The 9753-nt window shown below is 53.1% G+C and overlaps 1 protein-coding gene across 5 annotated transcripts; it reads right to left on the minus strand.

The window, feature by feature from the left end:
* Nucleotides 1-1577: 1577 nt before the first annotated feature.
* On the minus strand, nucleotides 1578-8980 carry PLPPR2 (phospholipid phosphatase related 2). Of its 5 annotated transcripts, none has more exons than XM_066345823.1 (9): nucleotides 8939-8980; nucleotides 8130-8210; nucleotides 7035-7148; nucleotides 6775-6910; nucleotides 5503-5774; nucleotides 4399-4575; nucleotides 3372-3494; nucleotides 3009-3060; nucleotides 1578-2888 (listed from the first exon to the last, which is right to left on the minus strand). In XM_066345823.1, exons 2-9 carry the CDS (start codon nucleotides 8193-8195, stop codon nucleotides 2545-2547), a joined length of 1284 nt encoding a protein of 427 aa, XP_066201920.1. In that variant the 5' UTR covers nucleotides 8196-8210; nucleotides 8939-8980; the 3' UTR covers nucleotides 1578-2544. The 5 variants fall into 5 exon arrangements, with proteins under 5 accessions (XP_066201920.1, XP_066201919.1, XP_066201915.1 ...); XM_066345822.1 differs by lacking the exon at nucleotides 8939-8980 and adding an exon at nucleotides 8885-8936; XM_066345833.1 differs by lacking the exon at nucleotides 8939-8980 and adding an exon at nucleotides 8885-8936 and having other exon boundaries at nucleotides 2733-2888; nucleotides 3388-3494.
* Between the last annotated feature and the right edge of the window lie 773 nt (nucleotides 8981-9753).

Consider the following 9753-nt stretch of genomic DNA (forward strand, 5'->3'; position numbering starts at 1 on the left):
CCTGGTATTTTAACAGCTCCCTTTCTCCTCTCCTTCACACCTCATCTTCAGTATTATCTCCTCAGAAAGAAATTCCCTGACCACTCACTTTAAATTGCAAACTGTGTCTCTCTCCCAGTTGTCTCATTGTCTTCTCTAGCTTGAGTTTTCTCCTTATCACTTATCAATATCTAACATATCAGAGATCCCAATTCCTGACCCAAATCTGTGATCCTAGAGTTTGGAATTCGGAATTCTTCAGACTTTCAAAAGTTACTAAGGTGCAAATACTATGTGTTGTATAGTGGTGTCTGGGAAATATCTCAAAATTAAACACCTTCTCAATGAAACATAAGAATATTCACATCAAGTTAAATAAAAGCTATAATAACCTCATTCATGTCAGTTCAGGACAGAATTTTGTCAGAAAAGAGTTATGAAAAAGTTTTTGTTTTCATACCTTTTTGAAATTTGGGGTTGCCGTGACCAGAGTGGGGAAGTGAAGACCTGAGTGGGGGCAATGGATGATTAAGGGAAACACAGAGACACAGATAGAGTTTGGGCCAGGGAGACATTGTGCTCTGATGGAGACACAATGACTCCAAGCCTGTTTTCAGGCTGGCAATCTCTTGGGGCTTCGAACCTGGGTCCTTTGTTGTCCCAGTCCGACACTCTATCCATTATGTCACCGCTGACCCTGCTTTTGGCATCAATGCCACGAACAGCCTTCAAGTTGTTTCAGTGACCTTGCCTTGCCAGGTCACTCAAGGTTGAGTAAGGCCCTTCCTCTGCTCTCAGCTGCACGTAGGCTGGATGCATTCAGACGCAATGGCTCTCTACAGAGGTTGTCGTTCTGTATATAGCTTGTGTATCTTGTTTACTGTTGTCTCTTATGTAATAGAATGTGAGCTCCATTAGGACAGAACTTCATATCTGTTAACTACACAGCACCTAGCATACAGTAGGTGCTCCCTAGTGTTTGTTGAATGAATGAATGAATGAAGTCTTACTTTTTCTGGCCCCTGGATGACTCCATGACCTGAATGACCTGTCTGAAGCACCTCAGAGCCATGGTAGAGTGTGTGTCTGTGGTTCCCTGCCTCTCCTAGTCTCCCTGGTCTCTGCTAGATCCTCAGCACAACCTCATAGTCAGAACCCCTGCTTTCACCCCTGCATCCAGGGGTTGGCTTTGAGGTTCCTACTGCCCTCAGTACCCCCCTAACTATCAGGACCATCAGAGTCTCCTCATCCTAGTCCCTGTGCCCTCAACAACCTGACCATGGTAAAAGACAGGGCAGCTGCCTGGGGAAGACAGTCATGTGAGGACCCTCACTGTGGGCTTGTTGCCTTACATATGACTTGTGGGTTTGCATTTCAAAATGAAGAAACAAGGGCACAGAGAGGTTAATTAACTTTTCTGAGGCCAAGAAATGCTGAGCCAATATTTAAACCTAAGTTGCTGCCCAGCCCCACACTGCCTTTCCACACTCGCCCTCAGATACATTGTAACAGTACACCCACACCCAGCCTCACCAACACCTAGACCCACAAAGTCCTCAGCACTCCAACACCCAGGGAAGGAAGGCATGAGGCCAAACTTCTGTTACAAACAGGTCTTTATTAAAGATGAGGAGGGGGCAGGAAAGGGAGTGTGTCTCCTCTGCCCACTGCCTTTAGTTGCCCCTGGGGATGGGGAGCCCTCTGTTCCACCCATACCCCCCATGATGGCACATCTGCATGAGGCTGAGGCATGGGGGCAGTTTGAAGAACAGGAGTGGGTTCCAAGAAAATAAGTCCTTTCCCACAGCCCTAATAAATAATAGAAGGGTTTGTGGTGACCTTGGGGCACAGGCAAAGGGAGACAGCACCCTGAACCACAAAACCTCTAAACTGGACATGCCCTGCATAAGTAGGGAGTTAGGAGGGACTGGGTGAGAGGGTTCACATGGTGGAGGAACTGAGAGGGGAAGGGGTTCCCCAAGGACTCTGCCATAGCAGAGCCTGACCCCACCCTCTGGCTAGATTCTGATCCTGAGGAGAGAAGACCCAATTACAAAAGATGACCTCATCTCTCTCCTCAATTTTGCACATATTTAGACATGGGTGGTCCCCCATTGGCTGGAATCATACCCACCCACCCTAGAAATTCTGAAAACCAAGGACTCATTAGTTGTTCATTTAGCTGAACACTGGCTGGAGTTGCCCTCTTGCCTGAGGATTCTAAGAAGTGAAGAGTAGGCTCCCAGTGGCTGAAGTAAACTCCTTTTGGTTAGAATTCAAAAACTAGAGGCTCCCATTGGCTAGGCAGTGGCCAATGGGGTCAGGGTTTGGCCTTTAAATGGGCAATCCTAGAGGGCAAGGACCCACCTCCCAGTTATTCCCACTTGGATGTCCGAGAGGGCAAGAGAGGCAGGGGGTTCCCCAAATGTCCTTCCAGCCATTCCCTGATGACCAGGCCTGGCTGGTTCGGGGACAGGGGGCTTTGGCACTCACATGGCGCACGCACACACATGCGTGGCAGGGAAGAAATGAGGACTGGGCAGATTCTGGGTGTGTGGTTGGGCCTCACAGCAGGTGGTCACGGCTAGCAAACAGGTAAGGGCTGAAATTGTCCCGGTGGAAGGGGGAAGGATAGAGTCCACTAAGGGTGTACAGGTCCCGTAGCAGGGGTGTGGGCAGCAGCAGCTTCCGGCCACATCCACCACCCCCGCCTGGACCCCCAGGCCCAGGAGAGGAGGGTGAAGGGCCTTGGCTGGGGGTTGGTGCTGGCAGGGGAAGGGGCAGCGGCAGGGGCGTTGGCTCAGATCTCAATCGAGGGCGGGGCACACGGGGTGACGAACACATGGCTGGAGCCCTGGAGGACACGCAGCTTGGGATCAGGTGGCCACGGCGGGCGCAGTTCTGCGGCTCTGGGAGTCAGAGGTCAAAGAATTAGAAAGCACGGAGGAGGTGAGACCTCTGTGGCAGTAACTGCCATCTGGAGGTTTCCCCATTTACCACCCCCCCCCCCCCGTTCCCTCAACACTCACTGGATGGGGTGAGCCGTGCCGGTGTCGAATGCGGCCTGTAGGCCTCAGGTTCCTGAGACAAAGAGGCAGAGGGATGGGGCTAGCCATCTCTTGGCCACAACATGAGGGGCTCATTGGGCAGACAGCCCAATGGAAAAGACAACCAGATTCTCAGGATAACCATGTCCCCTTGGCAGGGAGAGAGGAGGCAAACCCTTCTATTCTGTGGGACTGTCCCCCAGGTCTTATGTCCACAGAGATGAGTCATCTCCCCACATCCTCATGGCCCTGAGAGTCCCCCACCTCCTGCCTGACTACCTGCCTTTTTGGTCCTCCTCCACCCACCACCCTCTCCAGCCGGGAGCAGTCCCCGGCCTCCCTTACCTGGGCCACACTTAACTTTTCGAGGGGGCTGTCCATGGTGGGGGCTTGGCTCAGGCCCTCCCAAGGGGAGAGCCTTCGGCCAGAGGGTGGCCGGCTCTGGAAGTTGTGCACAACACAGGTGACCTAGAACAGAGGAGAAAGGCATGTTGAGGCTAATACGGTAAGAATGTGGTAAATACCATTCCCATTTTTCAGATAAGGAAACAGGCTCAGGTTTCAAAGACAGCTAACATTTTGATGGTGCTTACTATATTCTTTCCACTTTACTAAAAGGTAGCTACTATTATTATTTATTCCACAGGACTGGGACCAGGAAGAGCCAAGTAAGACTAAGTTGTGCAAGGGCAGGATCTGATCCTGCCTTTATTGAATTTTTTGATATTTTTGCATTAATTTTGATTTTTGTTTTTTGTATTTTCTGAAGCTGGAAACGGGGAGAGACAGTCAGACAGACTCCCGCATGCGCCCGACCGGGATCCACCCGGCACGCCCACCAAGGGGCGACGCTCTGCCATGACCAGAGCCACTCTAGCACCTGGGGCAGAGGCCAGGGAGCCATCCCCAGTGCCCGGGCCATCTTTGCTCCAATGGAGCCTTGGCTGCGGGAGGGGAAGAGAGAGACAGAGAGGAAGGAGGGGGGTGGTGGAGAAGCAAATGGGCGCTTCTCCTATGTGCCCTGGCCGGGAATCGAACCCAGGTCCCTCGCACGCCAGGCCAACGCTCTACCACTGAACCAACCGGCCAGGGCCTAATTTTGATTTTTTAAAAGTTTCAGTAAAATATTATTTGAGTTATTGAGTGCTTTAGTACCCCCTTAAAATTTGCACTCAAAGAAAGTACCTCATTCACATCTCCCTGATCCAGGTCCTGTTATCCCATTTCACAGATGAATATCCAGACCGGGTAAGGTTAAAGATTTGTCCAAGGTCACAAAATCCACACCCTTCAAAATCATGCAGTCTTCCCTCTAGGGTCAGGGAGCTGATAGAGGGTGTCTCATACCAGAATGGATGCAAAGGGGACTCACCAGAAAGGTGGCAATGGCCGCTCCGGTCAGGAAGCCAGCCAGCACATCCGACCAGTGGTTGCGGTACTCTGCCACGCGGACCACACCCACCAGGAAGGCGGGGCACAACAGGGCCAGGCAGAGTGAGGGTTTGACCAGGCGGGAGCCCTTCACGCGGAACACTAGTGTCACGTACATCTGCAGGAGCCAGACTAGTCAGGGGACACAGGGGTCGCAATGACCGAACCCAAGTAGCCACTGCGTTCAGGACTAGGGCGCATGGCAAAAATCCCTAGGATCGGCATTGGGGTTGAAGATGTGGTCAGGGGCTCCAGGGAACAGAGCCAGGGGACAGGAGTTCAGGGGATGAAGTCACGGACTGTCAGTGTGCCCTTGCTGCGATAGGGGCATGGTCAGATCACCAGAGAGCAGTGGAGCTCTGCGTGGGATCTCCCAGGGACTAGTCACAGACGGGGAAAGGCCTTTGCTGGGCTAGGGCGTGGCTACAGATCCAGAGGGTGGAGACAGGGCCCAACACGGGGTCTAGCAGCTCCATAAGATGAAATCCCAACTCGAGGGACCACTAACTGAAATAGAAGCAGATACTCAAACTCCAGAAAAAGGAGTCAAAGCAGCATGGGGTGTAACCAGGGGAAAGCAAAGGAGAGTCAGGAAGTCTTAGCAGAGAGCAGTCATGGGCATAGCCAAGATAATGAAGGGTGAGGACAAAGCGGGTGGGTGGTTGAGGACTCCAGGAGGCAAGGGCTCCAGGAAAGCCCGCCTACCCAGTCACCCAGCCAATATCCAGGGCCTGTAACATCCTGGGGACATGGCTAGGCTCCAGACTCCGTGTCCTTATTTTACAGGAAGGAGCCAACAGCCTTCCATTGCGCGTGGCATTACTGGGTTGGGAGGCAGTGCCAGACAACAAAAGGCGCAGTGAAAAACAACGCAATAGGCAGACTCGGGGGTGTGACCAGGGTCCGCTGTGTAGACTCCACCTCACAGGCAGACTAACAGCACTGGGGGGTGGCATGACCAGGGTTGAAATTGGAGGCGCTAGGCCTAGGTGGCCTCCTGCCCACTGGCCGCCCACCACTGCTGCGCTCCCACTTTGGGGCTCACCGCCGTGTAGGTAACCGCATAGGCGCAAAGGGCAGCGTCCTTGCAGGGGAAGGCTCGGCGCGCTGCGGCCACCAGGCTGGGGCTGCCAACGCAGGCACCCTGATCGGTGACAAAGCGGTCGGGCCCTGGCCGGTCTGGTGAGGGCGGCAGGCAGCCCAGAGCTGTATAGTTGGGACGGCACACAGACAGGAAGTGCGGTGTGGGGTTGCCAGTCACCACCTGCCCTGCGTTGGCGAAGATGGTCGTGGTGAAGAGGCCGAAGGAGTAGACCCCTGGGTATGGGGTAGGAAAGGGGGTTCATGTTGGGGGCCCTACTGCCACAGTAGCTTACCTTCTGTGAGCTCCCTTATGACTCATCTGGGCCCTGTCTCCTTGTTCCTGTGACCACCATTAAAGCACCTGGGCTTCCCCTTAATGTTGTACCCCATTGTAGCTGGGCCATCATGATGGCACTCTGAGCCTCTCGCCTCTGTCCCTCTGAGATTATTACTATGTCAGAAGTGAGTCCTCCCCTGGAACCCTATTATACCTGGGCTAGGACCCCTCAACAACATTGCATTACATCAGTATTAGATCCATGCTTGGGGCCTCCTAGGATCACCCTGATAGCATTTCTGGGCCTCTTTTTTTTTTAATTATTATTCACTTTAGAGAGGCAGGGGGAGAGAGAAAGAGACGGAAGGAGGGGGGAGCACTTCCATATGTGCCTTGACAGTGCAAGCCCAGGGTTTCAAACCGGCGACCTCAGCATTCCAGGTCAATGCTTTATCCACTGCACGACCACAGGTTGGGCTCTGGGCGTCTTTATACCTGGCCCAGACTTGCTATTACTGTGTTGCTCATTTCTCCTCTGGATCACCAATAAGGCAGAGCTGGAAGGCCAACCCTCTGCCACAGGGACCACCATTATGGATGAGCTGTGCCCCCTCCCCTAGCACATGGCCACCTATTGTGGCTGGGAGTACATTTAAAGCACAGTCAAGGTCTCATCTCCGTGAGACCCATGGCGTTTAGCCTGCACCTGTGTCCCCCTTTTCTGACTGAGATCCTCCTTGTGGCAATTTGGGGCCCTCCCCTTACAAGTTGCCATGGTTGACTTAGGCCCCATCCATGTCCCTAAGACCTCCATCATGGTTGACTTGAGCCCAAGTCCCTTTTTGCCCCTGAAGATACCATCATAACAATTCTAGGTCCTTTCCCCCCTGTAATCCTGATTATGGCTGAGCCTGGCCTTATCCCTTTGTGGCACTGAACCCTGGCCCTGTTACTTACCCAGGAAGCGAACCAGCCTCCTCAGCGGGGGACTGAAGCGGCAGCAGGCTCCAGACACGATGGTGCTTTCCCCAATGACTGGGATGGCTGAGGGTGGTGCAGGGAAAAAGGCACGTGCCAACTCCCCCAGCAAGATCTGTGGGCAAGACCAAAACAAGGTCTTCCTGGCCTTCAAACCCAGCTCTCTGCCCACCTCCCCCTAACCCTCCAGCATCCTGGAAGGTCCTCCCACAATCTACCAAGGCTACACCCAGTCTCACCGTGAGGGTGGGCCCAGCGGTGACCAGAGCATAGATAAGCGCAGGAGGTGCTCGACTGGCAGCCTCAGGCCCCGGGTAGGGCTTGGCGTAAGTACTGTCGTAACAAAAGAAGCCCTGGGTATGCACAGGGAAGGTGTCCGTGAACTCCAGACGATAAGCGAGTAGGACCACCACGCCCAGCAGCACTGACTGCCACCCAGCCAGGGTAGAAAGAGAGATGGAGAGAAAGAAGGGAGAAGGTCAGGCCCAAGCTGGGGATATGGGGGAAGAGAGAGAGACACACATAAAGACATGGAGACAGAGAGAAGGCGAAGAGAGATAGACAGTGATCAAGACTGGGGGAGATAAAATGATTGAAAGGGACAAAGAAGTGAGGAACGGGACTAGAGAAATGTCAGGGTCTAGGAGGCACAAAGTAAAGAAAAGAGACAGAGATGGAAACAAAGAAAGAGAAAAGACAGAAAATGAAGAGGAATGGAGAGAAAAGAGAGTAGGAGAAAGAGAAAAGGCAAAGAAAAGAGAAGGGACTAGAATGGTAGAATAGAGAGAGAAGGAAAGAAGAAATGGGATTGAGGAGAGAGAGTGAGGACACAGCTGAGATATGGCCAGAGAGATACAGAGATGGTGGGTGGTAGAGTGGTAGATGACCAGGGAAATAATACTAGCAGGACTAGCAGCTACCACACTGTGGGCAGGTGTCATTGTCATACTAAATGTCTTCTGTGAATGAATACCTTTTACCTTCTAAATACACCCATTTGACAGAAGAGGAAACTAAAGTTCGGGGAGTATGTGAAATGCCCAGTCTCAAAGTAAGGATGGGAAGAATGAGACTGGAACCCTGGAAGTACCACTTCTGAGTCCAAGCTCATAACCACATCTCAAGAAAAGGGAACAGTGCTCTCACGTCACTCAGAGACAGGGGGTGAGAGATCAGGGAGAGAGAAGGCAGGAATGGAACCAGGGAGATGGATAAACCAGTCCAGAAAGGGACCTGGCCAGAATGAAGGGGACTGAGGTTGGGCAGAGAGGGGACAGGAAGGCAAGTACACCCCCTCCCTACTGAGGGTCTGAAGGAGATATTGGGCTCCTCACCTCCACGAAGACAAAGCAGGGAATAATGGAGAAACTCCTCTTCAGCTGAGGTCTCCCTCCCGCCATGGTGAAGGCCTTGGCCTGCGGAGGTGGGGAGGGCATGGGGTGGCCAGGGTGGGGCCTAGTGGTAGGCTCAGGTCACTGGCCCTAGTGGAGTCCTCTGGCCACACCTCTGCATATCCAAGTTTTGGCCCTGCCCCTGCCCTTTGGAGACACTAGCCTCCCCTGACACAACCCCCTCAGCTCAGCCTGTTGGTGCGGGGGACCCCAAAGATTCTCTAGTGGTCTTCACCCCCTATAAAATAGGAGATTCTGACCCATACCTTTTAGGAGGGATTCTCCTCCTTATCAAGGCCTTTAGAAGAGAATTCTCCAGCTTAATGGGGACACCTCCCACATGGAGAAGGATCCATTAGAAGGGTCCTCATCCCCACCAGTTTTAGGGGACCCTGTTCTCTTTCCCCACATGCTTTACAGGGATTTCATACTCCATGTCTTCTACCTCTACCAGGCTCCTCCCCTGAGCCTCTTCTTCTATGGCCCACAGTGGCCTTTCTCCTGACCCTATGGTTTGTGGCTAATAGCCAGGCCCTCCTTCCCTCCCAGGTGCCTCTCCCTCTCTACCTTCTTCCAGCCCATCTGCCTCCCTGAATCACTAGGGGGCTCTCTGCTCACCACCTGTTGCCCCATACCCCCCAGCACTGAAAAGCTAGCAGTCACACCTGCTTGACACCGGTGTCCCAGCCCAGCCTCACCTGTGAAGGAGCCCTATGGCTTCCTACAGGTGGCTGCCAAGCCCACGGACTCACAGCCACTCCTGACAGCCAGCAGGACAGTGATGGTCACCCCCATTGCACAGATGAGGAAACTTAGGCGCAGGTAGGTGAGGGTAGGCACTCTGGGTCCAGTGCTCCATCCACGAGGCTTGCTCTTCAGTGTAACATGTGGGGTAAATGCTGCTAGAGGTCCCAGCTGTCTACCTGGCCACAGCCTCCTCACCCTCCCAGAGACACAATCACCCATGCTGGTACCCGCAGAGTACACAACTCAGCCACAGCCTCCACCCCCCACACACACACATTATGGGCCAGCATTCATCCATCTCACCAGCGTGGACCAAGTGCCTGCTGCGTTCCATCAGTGTGCTGGGTGCCAGCCTTGTGGTGAACAAGGCAGGCCCACTCATTCAGACAGGTGCCCAGAACCCACTACACACATAACTGCATACTCGTGCATACACACATGGCACAGTGTGCACACAGACGGTCACAAACACCCACACAGCTCAAACAGCACCCCCCTAAGACACAGTCATAGGAACATAGCAAAAGGTCCTCTACACACCTCAGCTCCACACACAGCCCCACATGAGTCCTCACTTCTCAGGGATGTAGATTCAGGGCTGCCAACACATGTAAGAGTCACATCAAAAAGAGAGTCATCACACAATGGGGGTCAAAGAACCAGTCATAGTGTCACACCCCTAATAACAAGGCATTCAGTGACAGCCACACACATGAACAGTTCTCATCCACATTGACAGCCATAGCTGAAACATGGTGCTACCCACGACCACAGCCACATGGCCACACAAGGGCACATATATGGAACATGACAGGCTCAC

This window comes from Saccopteryx leptura, chromosome 1 (assembly GCF_036850995.1).
Source record: "Saccopteryx leptura isolate mSacLep1 chromosome 1, mSacLep1_pri_phased_curated, whole genome shotgun sequence".
Lineage (NCBI taxonomy): Eukaryota > Metazoa > Chordata > Mammalia > Chiroptera > Emballonuridae > Saccopteryx > Saccopteryx leptura.